The following is a 21079-nucleotide window of genomic DNA, read 5'->3' on the forward strand; positions in this document are numbered from 1 at the left end:
TAGAGCTGTCATTTCAATTGATTAAAACAAAAAAAAACGTACTTACACACGCAGCAATTAGAACACTTTGTCCTCGTTTCCAAAACATAGAGTAATTGCATCATCCAAATCACAAAACATGTGATGTGCTGGAAGTGTAATTGGAAATCACAATTACAAACATTGATAAAAATTAAATTATTTTAACTTGGCTATATTGGATAGAATGACTGAAATGAGACTGGAACTAACAAACACTATCAATCAGTCAACCAACTATTCTTTTGTAGAGGCAATTTGTATCTAAGATCTGAAACCTTCTATAAATGATCATTGCTATTTAGATTCAAATACATGTCATTACTTCATCATTTGACCAGCTATCATTTGTGGTATCATTGTAGTTTGACAGAGTCGCATGTGCACTCACTGAGTGTATTGTTGGTACAGTGAGGTGAGAACACCTAAAAAGATGCTGAGGGCTAAGATGAGCATGTTAGCCACGCAGACAGAGAACTCAGACGTCCGAGAAAAAAACAGTGGCTTGCGTAAACAGTGGAGTTATGCACAGGAATTATATGTCAGGTGTGCACTGCTCACAGAGAGCTGGTATGTGCGCACTCAAAGCATGCAGGCCTTTGCCTGACTTGCTTTCTACTAAACAAGAAGATGAGAACGATTGAACAGCTTTTAAACGAATCAATACTACTTGCTCTCTGCTACGATATCTTTGATTGGCTTGTTTGATAAAATTCTAGAGGAACGAGAAAGCATCACCTCTCCAACACCCCACAAAGCTGTGGTCATGGCTGGCTGTGGCTTATGAAATTGAGGTCATTTTTACATGCTTTGGGTGATTTTGGTGAATTTTTAATTAGTACAGAGCATCGGAGGTATTATCGCCATTAGAGACAGCCTCCATAGCTTAGCTGGCTACCTTTTAAGTTAAAGGGATAGTTTGGATAATTTTAAGTGGGGTTTGTATGAGGTGGCCTACTTATCCATAGTCAGTGTATTACCTACAGTAGATGGCAATCGGCATGCCCGCAGTTTAAAAAAACAGACTGGAATCCCGATACAAAGTCTAATCAATGTACTCTTGTGTACGGGGGCCAGCAATTATTTTAGCAACCTAAACAAAGGCCCACTTAAAAAAACAATACACAACAGCAACCATAGAACTACTGTATCCCTACACAGAAGTGCAAGTGTTCCGCACACTGTAATACGCCACAGATCAGCTGTTTGGATCAGACTTTCAGCGGTTTCTAGAAGAGACACAAATACAAGAACATTAAAAAGAGTGTTTATGATAGCAATGCCGTTCAATGTGGAGACAAGAGTGCTTAGCTTCTGTGTTGGTACTCCTGCCTGCTTCCCTTAACTGTTGACGTGCCAATCACCATCTGTAGGTATTACACAAAATGATAAGTACCTCATTCAACCCCACTTCAAAATATCCAAACTATCCCTTTAAAACCCTGTAATTTTTTTAGCTCCAAATGGAATGTAGATATCTATGGTTGTATCTCATTTGCCCTTTTATGGAGTGTATGACCATGTCAACTGTGTGCTCAACATTAAGAATCTAAAATTAATTTAAAATTGGTACCAAATATTGTTTTACAAGTTCCTCTGTTTTAAGAACAATTTTGTGTGAAGGTTTGAAGCTATCCTACTGTAGTGTTGACATGAAATCAAAATTGAGATCTATTGTTTTATTCAGTTTGATACATTTTAAATGTATCAAACTGATGTCCATTACATATAAGACATTTATGAGAAATGTTGGTAGTCTGTAAGAATTACAGTGTATCCGATGCAGTTTACTGTAATAGGATGGCCGACATGAGAGAGATAATTGATGGCATTTGACTTTTGGATTCAGCTTCCCCAGCAATTGCCAAGAATGTTAATTTCCATACATTATGTACAGCTCAATTAACAACTGTGTTCCCTTGTGAGTGGCTGTCTAGGAAAATCATGCTGGTACTGTCTGGTGTCCAAAATGTAAACGTATGTAATGTACATTTAAATAGCCTACTTTGACAGCCATCTGCTATTGAATTTTATTCTACTTTTAAAATGTGTTTTTTAAGCTTAGCTGTGATAATGTTGATGAATCTTGTAGAAAAATATGTGAACATTATATATGCTTCCTCTGGGAAATATTATTAGGAAACACTAAATTAACTTTCACTGTTATGCAGATGACACCCAATTATACCTATCAATCAAGCCAGATGAAACCAGTCAGTTAGCTAAACTTCAAGCATGCATTAAAGATAAAATCATGGATGACCTACAGTTTTCTGATGTTGAACTCAGACAAAACCGAGGTTGTGCTGGGCCCTAAACACCTCCAATTATCACCTCATTATCTAAAGATATAGCTATTCTGGATGGCATTGCCCTGGCCTCCAGCAATACTGTCAGAAATCTAGGGGTTATTTTTGATCAGGATATATCCTTTAACGGCCACTTAAAACAAACCTCAACAGCCTTTTTTCACCTTCGTAACATTGCCAAAATTAGGCACATCCTGTCTTAAAACGATGCTGAAAAACTAGTGCATGCATTTGTTACTTCCAGGCTGGACTATTGTAAGTCCTTACTATCAGGTTGCTCAAATAAGTCCCTTAAGACTCTCCAGCTGATCCAGAATGCTGCAGCCCGTCTTCTGACAACAACTGAGAAAAGAGATCATATTTCTCCTGTATTAGCTTATCTGCATTGGCTTCCTGTAAAATCCAGGATTGAATTTAAAATTCTTCTCCTGACCTACGAAGCTCTAAATGGTCAAGCACCATCATATCTTGAAGAGCACATAGCACCTTATTGTCCCACTAGAGCACTGCGCTCCCAGAATGCAGAGTTACTTGTGGTTCCTAGAGTCTCGAAAAGTAGGATGGGAGCCAGAGCCTTCAGCTATCAGGCTCCTCTCCTGTGGAACCAGCTCCCAGTCTGGGTTCAGGAGGCAGACACCGTCACCACATTTAAGAGTAAACTTAAAACTCTTCTCTTTGATAAAGCTTATAGTTAGGGAGTGAGGAGTTGCATCATTCACCTAGACTGGTGGGGGAGGGTGTATAGCTTCAGACACGGCACCCTTTCTCTTCTCTACTTCTCTTCATAGTCAGATTCATCTACCAACTTTATAGAACTGGCTCAGGTTTGCCTTGCACCAACTCTTAATTATGCTGTTATAGTTTTAGACTGCCGGGGGACTTCCTTTGACACACTGAGCTACTCTCTCCTCTCTCTTTCCATCTGTGTGCATCCATGTCCCAGAAATGCTTGTTACTAATTTAGCTCTGGGGAGCTTATTCCCTGGAGTCCTTATGTTTTTTCGCCCCGCAGTTTTCCTTGGATTAGGGTGGCACCTAAATCATGGTTGCAGCTGTCGCCGTGGTCCTGCTTTGCACACTGCTATGCCCTGCTATACCCTGCTACGCTCTGCAGCGCCCTGCTACACCCTGCTACATCCTTCTACGCCCTGCTACGTCCTGCTATGCCCTGCTATGCCCTGCAGTGTCCTGCTTCGTCCTGCTACGTCCTACTATGCCCTGCTACACCCTGTAACGGCCTGCAGTGCCCTGCTACGCCATGAACTACTACAACTACTATTTCTAGTCATAGTTCCATTATCTTTATTTTGACTATTATTGCCACTGTTCATCACACCCACAACCGGCACCATCAGACACCGCCTACCAAGAGCCAGGGTCTGTCCGAGGTTTCTCTCTGAAAGGAAGTTTTCCTCACCCCCCAAGTGTCTTGAGATAACTCTTGTTATGATTTGATACTATAAATAAAATTAAATTGAATTGAACACATATGTGTTGAAACATAATTATTTACAAAATGTGTGGTTGGAGGTACCTCTCTTTACATTTACCCCTTTTTCACTGCATTGAGAAATAAATACACCGACTAGAGGAACTGCAAAGACAGCAAAGGTAATATTGAATGAAACATAGTGGTCAGATGCAACACCAATTGCAGCATCACACTTCGAGAAGCTCTGTGTTCTGCCTTCTATTTTGTAAAAAAGAACTAGACAATCCCTTGAAATATTTGTGCGCAGAGTTCCAAGTTGTTATAAAGAAAGGCCAGACACAAACATCCAGCTTCTGTCACCATGTGCATACTGGCATAAGGATGACAGAGAGAAGAACAAAGCCTGCACCCCCTACAAACCATTATTTAGCCTGGCGTGTTATGAATCTATTACAAATCCTTTTATAGCATGCTCAAGAAGAATAGCCTTACGTGATAATGCGCTGAAAGGCTATCGCGCTGCAGCAGATGCCCAGCTTCAGTGTGGGAGTGCGTCCCTAGACAAGGCTTCCACAAGCTGGGTTCATTGACATCAATGTTCTGGGGACAGCCATGGAATCAGAGCTGTATAGCTGCTTCTTCGCTAGCCTCCTTGTGGCACTGCTATCCAGGGGCCATTCATCTGCAAGGTTAAGACAATACACAAGCAATCCAAGGAAGCATCCAGGGAAGGGCAAAAAAATGTGACTGTAAACATGTAAAGAAATCCAAGACGAACATTGTGTTGTCCAGGGAATAGTCTCTGACACCATCAGAGAAAACAAGTACATGTATTCAAGTATTGTACTTTTGTGCCGTTTTAGGATACCTGCATGGGTTTTCCCATTTTATGTTATTTTATACTTCTACTCCACTACATTTTAGAGTGAAATGAATCACTTTTTACTGCACCACATTTGTTTCAGAGTTGTTACTATGCATTTATTTGTGGATTAAGGTTTTACATAAAAAACATTATAATCGTAGAGAGTGTAATGCATTGGTATTGTTAAAATGACCCAGCCGTATGTAGTGTAAATTCTCCACCTCGACCAGCTGAAACATTAAAATACCACTGACATATTAATGCATCTGTAATACTAATCCATGAATATAATGAAGACAAGACTCTGAAAGGGAGTCATTACTAGCCTATTATTTAGATGAGGTAACAGAAGCATTTCCTCAAACCATTAAGGAATATGTAATCTTTCAGTTCGTCTAAAAATTCAAAATCACTCAATTTGGAGATACATGGTTTTCACTCAGAGAGGATACCTGAATGCATTTTGCTAATATTTCTGTACTTTCAGGATTTCAGAACCTTTACTTGTAGCTTTCATTGGTATAACTATTTTATTAAAGTAAAGGATCTACATATTCTATTAAATGTACATCAGTTATACCAAGTTTAAAGTCATACAGTATTTGAAAAGTAGTGTAGGGAAGCTAGAGACTACTTTTCAAATTTGACTCTTATTCTACTGCCATTGCACCACTGCTTCAAAATATGGTGGAAAAAAACAGGCACTGGTCCTTTACATTGACATTGCACAGTTTTATTTCATTTAATATAGTTTAAATAGTTGTTCAGAGGGCTCAAGATTCAATTCATCATCTCTAAAGCACTCACCGTAGTGTTTATTGATTGGCCCAGCTTGCGGTGGCCAGGCTCAGTCAGTTATTCTAAAATTTTGCTGTGAAAACTGAGATTGCTAAAATTTAGATTGGCTTTGCAAGGCTATTTAGCGTCTGTGTGAAATGGAATTGGTGACGTGTCAGCTACGACAGCTCGTCAACATCCAGAGCCTTCAGCATCTCAGTAAATCTCGGTATCTCTGGCACCTTGCCACTTCAGAGCTTTTTAACTATCTAACTGACCTCTGCCAGCGAAATGGGGAACCAATTCCCCTTGGTCCAGTTCCCCTGACTCCCCAAGCACTACATATTTAACATCTCTTTTAAAAGGGCAGTTTTGGCAATTTCTTTGCTTTTTGCTCACAGGTTTCTCTATACAACTCCGCCTACAGCTTCGGAATAGATATTTGGCAACACTGTGTAAAAACTTGTTCGGTCAGTCTGCCGTTTCCTTTTTCTCTGTTCCTCCGACAATGCTTTCCTAGCTTTCTGCTTCTTTTTTGCCAGCGTGTAGTGTGAAAAACTCCTTCGCTACCTTGTTCTTATAGCTAGCCGGTTCCTGGATGGGGGCATGTATGTGTGCAGTGCCTAAAGCAATTCGTTACATCGCGAGACCTGATATCACGCGATACTAACTGATGTTGAAGCTGGCGGCCCGCCGGTCAAAAGTTGCAACGGTGTTTTTTCCGCTCACAGGCGCTAGGGGGAAGCGAGATGACCACCATTCAACCCGAAAAAAGTCATATAACTATTCCAATGACTCCAAAGCTGTTCAGTTAAGGTAAATTAAGCTAAAAAAAACTGCATAGTTCCCCTGTAGGTGGGAGATTTTTGAATTCAGGGTTTTTATTGTGCAGTATTAATAGTTTTACTATTTATAATTTTACTTCAGAAAAAGAGTTTTAAGTAGCCTACTTCTTCTACCACTGCCAATACCAACATTCCCAGAAATGGTGAAAAGTAAAGCAAGACAGCTTTTGCCTAGGGCCCCCAAATCACTAAATCCGCCCCTGATCTGAGGTAATTTATTTGTGCATCCATCTCCTCTTCCTTTTTTGTCTTGCTTTTCAGTCTTGCTTACTTCAGATAGTGTGCAATTTTCACACTCATATCATGTTCATTATTGGCCCACCCACTCCTGTATCAATAACTGGGTTAAAGCTACAGATGCCCGGAACAAAACTTTGCAGAATCGTAAAGCCTGATGTGGTAATGCTGATGTGACGAGTTCACGTCAAAATCAGAAGAGAAATTTGCTGCTATAGAATCCCTGAAACGGTCACCACAAGTCAAATGAGACAGGTGGGATAATATGTAAGATAAGTGAGCAAAATAACCTGCAGGATATGCTGGAGCCATTCCATTCATGAAGGGGGGGTGGGGGGGCGTGGGATCCAAAAGTGGGTTCATGAAAAACAATCAAAGATTTGCATACAATTAAAATTGAAAAGGGTTGATGGAATCATGTGAACTAGCTGTCACATTGGCTGGCTGAAAAGAGCTGAATTGCTTGAATGTGTGTGTGTGTGTGTGTGTGTGTGTGTGTGTGTGTGTGTGTGTGTGTGTGTGTGGGAGGGAGGGGGGGGGCTGTTAGTGTGTGATGTGGCAGGCATGAGACTGAGGATAGTGAAGTGTGTGTGTGTGTGTGTGTGTGTGTGTGTGTGTGTGTGTGTGTGTGTGTGTGTGTGTGTGTGTGTGTCACAGAGAGAGAGGAAGAGAGAGCGAGGGAGAGAGACAGAGAGAAAGAGAGAGAGGGAGATAGAGAGAGAGAGAAAAAGAATGACAGAGAGAGAGACCGAGAAGGAGAGTGGGAGAGGCAGGTGGAAAGGGGGAGGGGTCTGGGGTGGTCCAGACAGTCGTTCCTTGTGTACCTCACACACTCTGCGCATCATTTAAGGGGAGCCCGGCTGTCGCTTTCCTCACCGCCTGGCTGCTTCATAATAACACAACCGCATCAACGTTACGCCACCACTTTTTCTATCTTTCTCTCTGCGTCTGACGCCAATTAACCGTTCAGAGTCGCCCCACCGTTATATGGAAAATACAGGTCTCCTAGGCGCATTTATTCTCTCCTACCCGAGAGGAAGCGCACGGAGGAAAAACGTTTGAGGACTAAGGAAACCAGCCGTGATTCATGGACGTACAGCGCATCATGAGAATGCTACAACTACCAACAAGGTATAACGTAGTTAGTGCGAATTTACAACATAAGTGTACTGTGCTTCATGAAATTGCATGATTTAAAGAGGATTTAGTGATTATTTTGAACACTTGGTGGGATGCGTTCAGAGTATGTTGTTGTGTTGGTGAGGATGTCTGCATCGCGGAAAATCTCTGTCAGAAAGCCTAACCTGTTCCCGCTGCAGTACAGTGGGCTTTTTCATTCGAAATGTCTATGAGGAGAAAGCAGTAACGTTGTCTTTGAGCATAAGTCGTCAGAGTTTCTATCGGTGGCCATACAAGTCAGTATTTTGTATTGCTAGAGTAGCCTATAAAGCAAACCATCAACACTGTCAGCGCCCTCACACGAACAGAGTGGGAGGAAAATAGATTTTCATCCGCTTTTATGAAACAATTCTGGGATTTAATTTTAGTTTTTCTTTCTCAGATGTTATTTTTAGAGTCGCCTTCACACTGTGCTTTGGAGTCAGAAGAGAGACCCTGATGCATCATTTCTTTTTCGGACCTTAGAAGTCTCGTGCATGGCTCCTGAAGTGATGATGGTGAGCCTTTATTTTACTTACACCATCAAAGCGCCCTGCATCAAGGCCCCAGTATGTGATGCTACAGTATTATTTCAAAAATCTAATCCTGCATGGGACAGGTTTTCTATGTGATTATCTAATTCTTCACTTGCTGCATTATTTCCCCTTGACATGACATTGGCAGTGAAGCTTTAAACTATTGTTTACCTTTCTGGGCTGCCCCCCCCCATTCCAATTGATGAACAAGTGGAATAAAGCACAATGCTTAGACTCTCCAATCTGGCTAGATAAGGGCCCTTAAATTAGATGCAAACAGAGAGCCAGAGTGGATGTATAGGGTCTACTGCAGTCTGCTATTACAGTCTGTAGTATAGTGTACTTGGTAAAGTATATGGTGTCCCAAACAATGAGTATATAGTACGTTTTGGTGCATTTTGAACTCAAAAAAGCATGCTACAGACATTTAACCAGAATAGTTCTTTTAATATTCAGGTAAAAGCTATTTTAAAATATTGGTACAAAAAAAAAGTGTTTTATCATTTTTAGATATAGCCTGTGTTGTGCTTGCACTCCACTGTGATGTGGGCTCATAGAATGCTGTACATGTTTTTGCCAGTCAGTGTAAGTTAATTGGATACAAACCAAAAGTTAAAGGGCTAAGAACTCTCTTCTTTATCTATTTTAATTTTCAAAAATTAGGCCGTAGCACCGGAAGGAGAAACAGGAGCCAAATTAAATGATTAAATAATCCTGTCTCGTGGCTACAGCAATCTTTAATAAAGACTGTTTGTTCTTTTCTTATTGAGGGTATTGTAAATCATCAACCCTGCCTTCAACATAAGCACCAAAGCATTTAGTCCCTAGAATCATAAATGAATTATAGCCTGTATTTTAAACCCACTGATGACTCACCCTCCATTCTAAAATCAGTCACAATACAAGATGTTCCATCGTTAATTGGTATATTCAAATTACATTTTATTGAAAATGTATCCTCTCTCCACTGTACTGTGTCTAATTGTAGTGTCAAATGTGTAACAATCAATCATCATTTTAGGGCATCAAGTCATCTTGTCTGGGTAGAAACAGCTAGAAAGATATTTACAGAACTGTTAGACCTAAAAAAAACAAAAACGGATAGCATAACAAATACAATCATTTCAAAGAATAAAAAGACAAAACATGATTTGTTCACAGAGAGATCCTGGCATGGACCGCTGTGTCTAAATGAAGTGGTTCAGCCATGCAATGTTCCTGGAAGGCAGTGATTCTGCTGGCCTTGGCCTCTATTGCCATCCAGTACACGGCCATCCGGACACTCACCTCCAAGCCTTTCCAGCTGTGCCCGTTGCCCAGCCCCCAGAACTGTGGACTGGGGGGCCAGGAGACAGAACCTCCCTTTGAGCGGGGAGCAGCAGGCAGTGGAAGCTGCGATGACTACCCTTACTTTACCATCAATGCCACACGTAAAACGCACATCCTGGTTCTGGCCACCACCCGTAGCGGCTCCTCCTTTGTCGGCCAGCTGCTCAACCAGCACCAGGATGTATTCTACCTGTTTGAGCCTCTTTATCATGTTCAGACCACACTGATTCCACGTTTGTCACACAGCCGCAATGCTGCAGACCGGCGTGTGATGCTGGGCGCCAGCCGAGACCTCCTGCGTAGCCTGTACGGTTGCGACCTCTATTTCCTGGAGAGCTATATCAAACCGACACCCACAAACCACACCACAGATAAACTGTTCCGTCGTGGTGCCAGCCGAGCATTGTGCCAGCAACCTGTATGTGATGCCTTTGGTCCTGCTGACATGAATGTTGAAGAAGGGGACTGTGTTAAGAAATGTGCGGCTCTGAATATGACCTTAGCAACGGAGGCATGCCGCGAGAAACGGCACGTGGCGATCAAAATTGTTCGAGTGCCGGAGATTGGAGATCTACGCGCGTTGGTGGAAGACCCACGGCTGAATATCAAAGTGATTCAACTCGTCAGAGACCCGCGTGGTATCCTGTCATCACGGATTGAGACATTCAGGGATACGTATCGTCTGTGGCGTATTTGGAGGGCCACAGGGCGAAGGCCCTATAATCTAGACTTGAGTCAGCTTACAGTTGTCTGTGAAGACTTTCTCAGTTCTGTTTCGACTGGTCTCAATCATCCCTATTGGCTGAAAGGGAAATACATGTTGGTTCGCTATGAGGATTTGGCTAGGAATCCGCTTCTCAAGACAAAGGAGATCTATGACTATTTGGGGCTGCCTATGGATAAAAACGTGGAAGACTGGATACATGCAAACACTCGGGGCAGCAATGAGCCCTCAGCAAAACATAAGTTTGGTACAGTGAGGGACTCGGCAGCTAACGCAGAGAGTTGGCGTTTGAAACTGTCTTATGACATGGTAGAATACACACAGACTGTTTGTCAAAAAGTACTTCACCAGCTGGGATACAAGGCTGTGAAATCAGTAGAGGAACTGAAAAATATGTCCCTCTCACTGGTACAGGACAAAACCTTTGTACCTTTTTTGTAACAAAGATAGTTCTAATGACTATTTTTGATATATTTATAATTGTTGCCTTATTATTTCCTTAGTTTGTTAGTTTTGTTTCTGTAATTTTGTTTCTTCAAATTTGCACTAAACTTTAAAGATTTTGAATGCACCAAGGGGACTATGGATGATTCCCCAATGTTACAGAACAGCACACTTTCATCAAATTAATTAAACAAGCTAATTTACAAATGTCTCATTATTTAGTTTTTCCATGGCTAGAACTAAGACAAGACATTGTATGCAAGCCATTGTTTTAACAAAAGTAAAGTGTTTCCCTTCAAAAACATGAATTGGGAGGGGTTTTGGTAAAGCAGACATGTTTTTTTTTAGTGTGATGGCAAATTTGGACTGTACAAGCCCTACTGTGCAATAAATAGTGAATGTCGCAGTCAACCTTTACCACTGTGCCATTTCTGTCCATGTGAGAAGAGAAGAGATGCTTCTGACAGATCCAACGCTTGCAATGGATAATTGCAGACAATTAATAGGCTCTCAAGTTAAAGGGACAGTTTCCCACTTGAGGTCACGAGTGTTTCATTAGAGGATTTACAACCATCTGTCCATCTGTGATAGACAAACACACTAATGAGAGATAATGTTAAAATCTTCATTACTGTATTAAGATAATACAGTAAAACATTTCCAGATGACTACAGCATTAAAAACATGGCTGTATACAATACGTCCGTCCTATTTTAAGTAGACACTGAAGCTTCCTGAAAAGGAACTGTATTTGTTCTTTTTTTTTTTTTTTTTTTTGTAGAGTTCATTTATGCAAAATATTCTACAGTGTGAAATTGACAAATGGCCTTTTCTGTCTTCAATTAAAAATGTTTATGCTACAGTACTGTTGTCCATTGATGGTAGGACATTAACTCATCAGTTAAACAGTGAAGGATTTCCTTGCTTTTAGGTCACCTGATACGTCGGGAAGGTATACAAACAGAAAACATCACAGAACAAAAATGCATGCATTCTCTCTCACATTCAATAACACATCTTCTAACAGTTAATGTTGGATCTACTATGTTAATCCTCCACATGAAAGATGCATAACTGAGGAAGATACAGTGTGTCTTTGGAGAACCGATTTAGCACTGCAGATTCCCATTTCTCCAGGATGAGTGGATAGCTTATACTGTACAACACAAACATGTTCACAAAGAATACCCACATTAGATCACATATAAAAGGAGCATTACAGTAATGACTTTCCATAATCTGGGACAAATCCTCTGATCATCATAGTGGCAGTTGGCTTGCTGTTTCAACGATGTAATGGTAAAGGGTAGAAGGTCATGGCTGAAATATAGTACACCACAGTCATGTAAAGTAATGTGTCCTTTTTTTGTCCTACTTCTTAAAATAATGCTGAACGCACTGGACAGTTGCCAAAGCACTGGACACAATGTTATTTCCTTTTATCTCTGAACAGAAACAGGCTTTGTGTTTTTTTTTTATCTAATTCACATAACATTCCTGAACCCAAGCACAAATTAACCATATAATAAGCTGTTTGATATTGATGGACTGAAACCATTATTGCTGCAAAAATAGGTATCGATTTGAGACCCCCAACTGGCACAAACAGCAATGTTCTGGTAAACATTCCCGCAGTTGCTTTATATTTGATGGCATGTTTACCTGCTTATGCAGTGGTTAGTTTGTCTTCTTGTTGTGCATAATGCGGGGATGTGCACTGTACAGCGTTTACAAATCTCTTTATGTTACTGTAGAAGTTTAAATTGAATGCCGGTTTGCATTATGTAGCACAGAAACTGTCAAGGATGTGCAAAACACACAGATGTACGTATTAAATGCAGAGTAAAAACACCTTTTAGAGTGATATGCAATGAGCACTTGTTTACCCATAAGATATAAACCCTGTGAATAGAGCATCACACAACCGGGCTCATCAGTATTGGCTACCGGATGTCCATTGAGATGCAGAGCACAAACCTTTGATCCTCCTCTGTGCCGAGGCTGGAGGCAAACTCTCTCTCCTTCTCCCTCTGCCTGTGCTTTCTCCATCATCCACCTCTTCCTTTCTTACTGAGATCTCAGGGGATTGTTGCTTTGCTTCAGTGCTCAGTCTCTGTTTTTCACTTTACCTCTGAATCTTTTGTATGTGCTTGGCATACTTTTAATTTCAAAACTGAAAAATGCTGCAAAGCTGGGCATGTGTACATACCTATAATTTGTAAGAGCAATTAAAGGAATAATTCTACATTTTGGGACATACGCTTGTTCACTTTCTGGCTGAGAGTTAGTTGAGAAGATTGATACCGCTCTCATGTCTTTACAGTAAATATGAAGCTACAGTTAGTAGCCGATTAGCTTACAGGTAGCACACAGACTGGAAATGGAGGGAAACAGCTATCCTGACTCTGTCTGGCGGTGACAAAATCCACCTATCAGCACTTCTAAAGCTCACTTTTTAAACACATATCTGTTTATTCTGTACAAAAACAGAATAAATGATGCGTAAAAGTGTTAGTTCTGCATTTTAATGTTGTTAACGTGCCAGGCTATTGGCTAGCTTCCCCATTTCCAGTCTTTGTGCTACCTGTAAGCTAATCGGCTGCTGGCTGTAGCTTCATATTTACTGTACAGACATGAGAGTGGTATCAGTCCTTTCATCTAACTCTCCGCCAGACAGTGAACAAGCATATGTCCCAAAAATGTCAAACTATTCCTTTTAATTTCTCAAAGAAATCATATGCAGGTATATGCACCCAGCGCTGCAGCATTTTTCAGTTTAACAAAAAAGGAAAAAGCAAAGGGAACATGGTCATGGAAAGCTTCCAAGCTTATGTATGACATTCTTTCAGTTTTTAACCTGTCCATGTGTCAGTAAATCTCTCTTTATGGGCTTTAATTGATTCACGAGTCTCAGCAGCTCCATCCTCTGAAAGCTAAAACTGGGTTGGGTTTTTGCTGTGTCATTTACATCTCATTTATTTATTGTAAAATAATGACAAGTAGCATCATTAGACAGTTCATCAATGGTCCTCCATTTGAGCGATATTCTAGCTGAACATGCCCCCTTTTGAAATGAAGCTCTCAATTAAACTCAACTTGGCTCCTTGTTCCCGGCACACAGTTTGCAGCCGGCTTCCCATGTCTCAGTGTGTCGGAGTTTCTCTGGGCTCTTGCTGAGCCCTTCGTGTTGTTTATCAACATGGTCTCACGGCAGTTCGTGAAATTGTCACGTTATTTTTAATCTATTAATTCGTGTACACGGACACGGTCATCTCGTTTTGTTTCGTGGTGCTCAGCACGGAATGGGAAGCATCTATACGGAGGTTGGGTTTAGGAAAAGAAGAACGGGGAAAGGACACGTCACACACGGGATACAACCCGTGGTCTCTGCGGGACGTGCGACAACAACGGGACGGTTGTGTTTAGGAAAAGAACAATGAGGAAATAAAACGCCACACACGGGACGCAATCCCCAGTCTCCCGGGTGAAAGTCTTGTGTTGTTTGACCCATCCACCACCCCAACCAACTTCCCTATGCGGATTTCCGGCTTTTCATACTACTCCCTACCGTAGTCGAGCTGTGATCACAAAATATGCTTCCCATTGAAATACATTACATAAAAATTCGTGCTCACCACCACAAAAAAAACAACATAAATGTGTCCGTATGCACGAATCGATAGATTAAATAACGTGACCATTTCACGAACTGCCGTGAGACTGGGTTGTGTTTATTGAGTCCCAGGGCTGAACATATGGTTCACAAGCCACTGGAAGAAAGTACAGCAAATCCCTGTCCCTCCATGTCTCCCTCTGCCTTTTTATTCTTATCCCCTCATAATGTGACCTTAATAATCTGACCCTGTGTGACTGCATGACAGAGCAGAAAGACATTTGCTTCTTTGTGGCCACGCTTTACTGAGCTGAGCTGAACATGTCCTGGTAGCTAAAGCTACTCGGTGTGCAAAAGTTGCAGAAAGCGAATATTCTTGAAGAGAGTACAGGAAAAAAGTGATCACTGTAACAAAAGGAAGTGTGCGATGAAAATCTGTGCTGTTGGTACATCTCACGTCTTGCTTTTGTCTTTGTTTGTGTGTGTGAGTCTGTGAGTGTTTGCAGGCGTTTCCACTGCTTAGTGGGATATAGTCTAGTTATGATGTGAAAAGCTCACTGAACTTTCATGTGCATTACGGCGCTTGAACATGTCATTGTCACTGTTGCTGAGGTAAAGAGTGTTATGCAAGCATTTCCATGTCCATATCCATGTATCGTCTTTGACCCCTCAACACGTCACATCAGTGGATAGTTTGTGATGCCGTTTGACTGTGCATCTGAGCAGCATGGATGATTTAATCAGTTGCTGCTGAGGTGACCCGCTGACGTTTTTTCCAGCACAGAGCTGTGAATGAGAGTTGAGCAGTGCAATCAAAACTATTCACGTGATAATCATGAGATCGTTTTGTTCGACTTTCCTGCGCAGGTTGTCCAAGTTGTTATTTGATTGCTGGTTAAATGGCAGTGGGGGGTGAGCGAGCGGGGCTTTGCTAGAAGCAATATGACCGCTTAATTAAAGCTGTCAGCAGGTCAGCGTAAGAGAGGCGTAGCAACCAGGTCATTATGTAGAGAGCCAGAGCACCATGATAGGTTTAATGGGCAGAGCAGCTTTGAAATGGAATTTTCAGAAATTGAAATATTCTCTGTAATATGCACACTGGTACAGTTATCCTTCGGGGTTAAAAAAAATGTGCGGTTAGATTGAAAAATCAAAACTTTAAGTCATATTTGTAACATTAGCTAATTCTAACACATATGCTTGGCAACTGGATACATTTAATTTGGCATGAAGCATGCTCCTGGAACATTTCAAAACCTGACACTGATATGAAACATCCTAACTTGTAAAATGATAATTGAATACATTACTTTTCAAATTAACCTATTTTTTACTACTACTACTTATTATTTAATATCTTAAAGGATGAAATCTCACAGCGAAGTTATTTTTAAATGAGAAGGGGGGGAAACTAAAAAAATGACAGTCTGTCCTTTAACTGCTAGGAGCTACAGCTGCAACTGGCAAGCATAGGTTACTCTGTTTTTCTCGCTCCCACACACTCACTCACTCACTCACTCACTCACTCACTCACACACACACACACACACACACACACACACACTCATGCAGATACACACACACACACACACACACACACACACACACACACACACACACAAACACATTCACACTGAGGGGCCATTGATGTTTAATCCCCCGTGGAAATGTGGGTATATAGGTGAGTGAGAGGATGTGTGTGTGAGTGTGTATATGTGCGCGCAGTGTCGGTCAGGCTGGTCAGTGCAGCTTACGTCAATGTGGTCAGCTGTGGCTCGCTCGCTTAGCTGCCGTTGTTCACATTCTCCCTTCGGCTGGCCTGAAAAGCTGAAATGAGATTAGCACACAAGCACACAAGCAAACAAGTATGAGCAGTGCACCAAAAATGAAGCTCTGAGAGGTCTGGGAATAGAAGCAACATCTCAATTTAGATTTTTTTTTTTTTAATTCACAGATACAGTATAACTCTTGCAAATATGAAATATGTGCTGTGGATACGTGTAATATTCTCAGCACAACATTGACAGAGGCTGAACCTTGGCAACGACGTGGTATGCGTTTATATGTCTGACCAAGGGCATAAATCCTGATCAAACTCTAGACTACCAAACACACATTTGTTTTCTCAGACACTGAAGCTGTAAATCAGAGCCCTGTGGGTCCAGTGATGGAGTGGTGAATGAAGGCAGTGATGTAGGTCTGAAAAACATTATTTCATTCAAAACATTAGTTACGTAATGCAAACAGTCTTCTTTTTAATCTATTTTTTATGATACTATATGTTTTTTTCTCCCATCTACATATGGGTAAAGAGAGTATTTATCATAAATCCTAGCTGAGATAAGCACTCGTCGGGATTTATTTGCAAACCTGTACAGCCTGGCAGGTATATTTTAGCCTTGTCTTTGCATCACATCTTTTGCCAGGCTTGTACAGTATGTCAGTTTCTCTAAAAAAAATAAGGGGACATACCTACACTCTGTCAGTTTTGGAGAAAAAACTGGCACAAGTAGTGTCGTCTATGTGTTTGATTTGTATTCAATATCCACTATAAATAGGGCTTTGTTGTTTTTTATTCATCATATTGGCAACCTTTCAGGCCTTGAGGCTGTTCCAAATTACAATACTTGATATAAAAAATTGAATTATAACATCACAGATTAGTATATTATAAGCTGCATCAACCAGCAATGTCATAATGGAAGTACACACTACAGTATATAATAATTGGTAAGTTATAAATTATATTCTTATAATATTTTTTTGCATTTGATGTCTTTAGGCCTATTTCTCTCTCTATCTTTTTAGGGTTGTCATCTTGTTAAACTGTTGATAGAATTGGCCAATAGAGTGCACAATCTTAACAATTTGTGTAAAACTATGTAATTTGTCACCCCTGCTACAGTGTAACATGTAAGACCTGGAAAATTACATTAAATCACTTATTTTTCCATTTTTATTTTTTTATTTTACAAATATCTATACTAGTTCCTACTGCACCTCAATCTGTTGATGAAAACTTCCCTCATTTGATATTTATAGTTACTATCTTTGTCAACTCCAAGGTCTCTGCCAAGTGAAATGGCTGTAAAAGATTAATATTTCTGGATGGATAGCACCATTTTGTAGAGAATGGTATTATGTTTTCTTCCCACAACCTGGGCTTACATACTCCAGAGAGATCCTAAACAGGCTTTCCTGTCTATTATTTTTACTACTACTCATTAATTTGTTCTTATTGTGAAATCTGCAGCATACTTGAAATGTCTGTTAAAGCAGCCATATTATGCTCATTTTCAGGTTCATAATTGTATTTTAAGGTTGTACCAGAATAGGTTTACATGGTTTAATTTTCAAAAAACACCTTATTTTTGTTGTACTGCACCGCTCTCTCTCACTGCTCCAGATCCTCTTTTCAGCTGGTCTCTGTTTTAGCTACAGAGTGAGACCTCTTTTCTTCTTCTTCTTCTGTACTATCTTTGATTGCACTTGCACAGTAGCTCAGATGTAGATCATGTCAGCTAGCTAGCTCCATAGACAGTAAAAGAAAGGCTGTTTCTACAACTTCGGTCAGTTACAAGGCAGGATTAGCTGGGAGACTTCTAAATGAGGGCACACATGTAAGTAGTTCTTTTGTAGATTATGGTGAACTTGTGTGTGTTGTAGCAGTGCTTTGCTATTGATAACAAGGTAGCATGCTAGCGTAAGCATGCTAGTGTTAGCATTACGCTAACGCTACGAGCTAATGGTTGCGGTTAGCCTGCTTGTTTCGGCTTGTGATGTCACAAGCCGTTCAGATTTTGAACAGCTCACCCAGAGACTGAAGGCAGGACACATTCAGAAACCGTATCTCACTCTAAACAGCATGGATGGATTTTTTTCAAAGTTTGTATGTGTGTGGAAGCACCAGAGACACAACATAACACCCCAAATCCCAGAAAAAGTGATTTTTTCATAATATGGGCACTTTAACATCACCTCAACTGAGTGAGGACTGTCAGTCAGACAGCTCAGTGAGACTCTAGTGACAAGAAGTACAATGATTGCATTGCACCTGCAGATCAGACCATGTAAAAGGCACATGGTGCTACCTTAAGGTTTTACCAAACATGAGGATGCTATCTAAAATCTTACTGACCAGTTTTGTCAATGATATGTTGGTTAGAATGTGACATAATTCACCACAACTATATGCAGTACTGTACATGAGACTGTGGTGTAAATGATTGTCATTCAGTATACAAGCTTATATACAGACATTTTCTATTTCACTCATTGTCTAATACATGTCCTACATTGCCCAACAGTTCTCCCAGGACCAAAGCAGCATATGTTACGCAGATGTGTTATTTCCTCTCGAGCTTTAACATCATCTGCTTCCTTTGGTTAATTTAAGGTGGCACATATTCGCTCATGGCAAATCTGCACCTACATCACAAGGGCACCTGTTTCCTCTTGGAGAGTGCTCTTGTGGCAGATTGAAACTGGAAAGGTTTTGTATCATCACAAAATTGTCTTAAGCACTGTGTCACACAGCATGCAGCTTTTGGGGGTAAGTGGGAGCTAAAAACAGGATGATGTGACAGCAGTTTTATGACCATCTAAATTGGATGACTGAAGAGTGGAAATTGCTTCACTTCACTGCAAAAAACATGAATCCATTGGTCTTCTCTACCTGATTTCAGATCGAGCTGCTGGTGGTGTAATTAGGGTAGAAGATGTGTTGTAGCCTGAATAATCCTTTCATCAACTCACACGTCTTCAGCTACAGTACATGTTATATTCTCACAGCATTGGTTCATAGCTGTATCTCTGTGGCTGTTTTTTGAGTGATAATCAAATTAGGATATTGATGCTCCCTACACTAAATGCTCTTTTGGTGAATTGCAATCAAATTAAGATACTGGCTGCTCTTTATTCATTCATGAACTAGCAGAACTTGTGCATTTTTCTTAGAGGCGTACAAAATATGTGACTTTGACGCAGAACAACATGGTTTCTTATTACCAGTCAGCATGGTTTGATTTTATTATGAAAGCAAGCTTTTCCTTACCATAAATGAAATTGCTGGTCGTCATTTCTCTCAGCAATAAAGTACAAAATACACTTGAGTTAATTGCTGACATCTAGGAACGTGCCAGCATTGCAAAAATAAATCTGATGGAGCAGGAACCACGTCAGATTAGCCACACTGTTTTGTGGAGAAGACAAAGGTGAAGAATGAAATGAATACCCATAGTGTGTGTTGATCACAGATAACAGAACAACTTCTTGGTTTACTGTAACTGTTGGTTATTTACAGTCTGTTTGATTATCTACTTGACCTGTTGGGCTTTTTAGTAGCGATGTCTCCGTGTTCCCAGATCTCAGCAATTATATATAAGTACATGGTATCATCACTGGCAGAAATAATGGCCAAACTAGCGAAATCCACACTTCTGACCTCAAAATCTATGGTTGAGGCAAATGAAGACAAGTGACGAATAAGCATCAGTACGTTAGAATTAAACTCAATGTAACCAATGCCTTGATTTTGTGCTATATCTTAACTATAACCAGTGTCACTGCAGGGAATCTAGGAAGCCATGAGAAAGATTACTTTCATCAGGTTTTAACAGACAATCTTCACCAAGGTCTTCATGTAATACCAACCACTGTGAGCTCCTTGATTTCCCTTTAGCTTTTTAAAGTGCCCATATTATGAAAAAATCACTTTTTCTGGGATTTGGGGTGTTATGTTGTGTCTCTGGTGCTTCCACACACATACAAACTTTGAAAAAAATCCATCCATGCTGTTTAGAGTGAGATACGGTTTCTGAATGTGTCCTGCCTTCAGTCTCTGGGTGAGCTGTTCAAAATCTGAACGGCTTGTGACATCACAAGCCGAAACAAGCAGGCTAACCGCAACCATTAGCTCGTAGCGTTAGCGTAATGCTAACACTAGCATGCTTACGCTAGCATGCTACCTTGTTATCAATAGCAAAGCACTGCTACAACACACACAAGTTCACCATAATCTACAAAAGAACTACTTACATGTGTGCCCTCATTTAGAAGTCTCCCAGCTAATCCTGCCTTGTAACTGACCGAAGTTGTAGAAACAGCCTTTCTTTTACTGTCTATGGAGCTAGCTAGCTGACATGATCTACATCTGAGCTACTGTGCAAGTGCAATCAAAGATAGTACAGAAGAAGAAGAAGAAAAGAGGTCTCACTCTGTAGCTAAAACAGAGACCAGCTGAAAAGAGGATCTGGAGCAGTGAGAGAGAGCGGTGCAGTACAACAAAAATAAGGTGTTTTTTGAAAATTAAACCATGTAAACCTATTCTGGTACAACCTTAAAATACAATTATGAACCTGAAAATGAGCATAATATGGCTGCTTTAAGGTAGAACCTCAGATTGCAATGCTTCCTCGCCTTGACATGAGCCCAACTATTGTCAGTTCGTTATCAGTTGTTCCTGCGCTCTAAAAAAGGAAAATAGGGATTTTTTTTTCTTCTCCAAAATCTCCATTCACGCTCCAGCAAACAATTAGTGAAATTCATTGAATCATGTTTTGGTGACCTGCTGCCCTTTAGCATCTTTAAGCTAAAAGGTCAAAACAATGAATATCATATGGGAGCATTCCATGTTTTTAAAAACATGATCATGCACCCAGGAGAATGAACTCTGATTTGAATGACCCCTGTGGCATTTTCTCATAGCGCCACCATGAGGATGAAGTTAACATTTTAGGATCTACTAGTCAATCATCAGTATGCTGTTTCATCTGCCAAACACTTTCATATTGT

At 40.6% G+C, this 21079-nt stretch overlaps 1 protein-coding gene across 2 annotated transcripts; it reads left to right on the top strand.

The window, feature by feature from the left end:
* Nucleotides 1-7256: 7256 nt before the first annotated feature.
* chst1 (carbohydrate (keratan sulfate Gal-6) sulfotransferase 1) lies at nt 7257-11536 on the top strand. Of its 2 annotated transcripts, XM_031286699.2 has the most exons (3): nt 7258-7614; nt 8045-8159; nt 9339-11536. In XM_031286699.2, exon 3 carries the CDS (start codon nt 9385-9387, stop codon nt 10669-10671), a length of 1287 nt encoding a protein of 428 aa, XP_031142559.1. In that variant the 5' UTR covers nt 7258-7614; nt 8045-8159; nt 9339-9384; the 3' UTR covers nt 10672-11536. The 2 variants fall into 2 exon arrangements, with proteins under 2 accessions (XP_031142567.1, XP_031142559.1); XM_031286707.2 differs by lacking the exon at nt 8045-8159 and having other exon boundaries at nt 7257-7614.
* Nucleotides 11537-21079: the final 9543 nt, after the last annotated feature.

The sequence above is a fragment of the Sander lucioperca genome, chromosome 3 (assembly GCF_008315115.2).
Source record: "Sander lucioperca isolate FBNREF2018 chromosome 3, SLUC_FBN_1.2, whole genome shotgun sequence".
Taxonomy (NCBI): domain Eukaryota; kingdom Metazoa; phylum Chordata; class Actinopteri; order Perciformes; family Percidae; genus Sander; species Sander lucioperca.

What these genes read in the sequence shown, in the direction of transcription:
- chst1 (XM_031286707.2), top strand. Translation starts at nt 9,385, where the DNA reads ATGCAATGTTCCTGGAAGGCAGTGATTCTGCTGGCCTTGGCCTCTATT.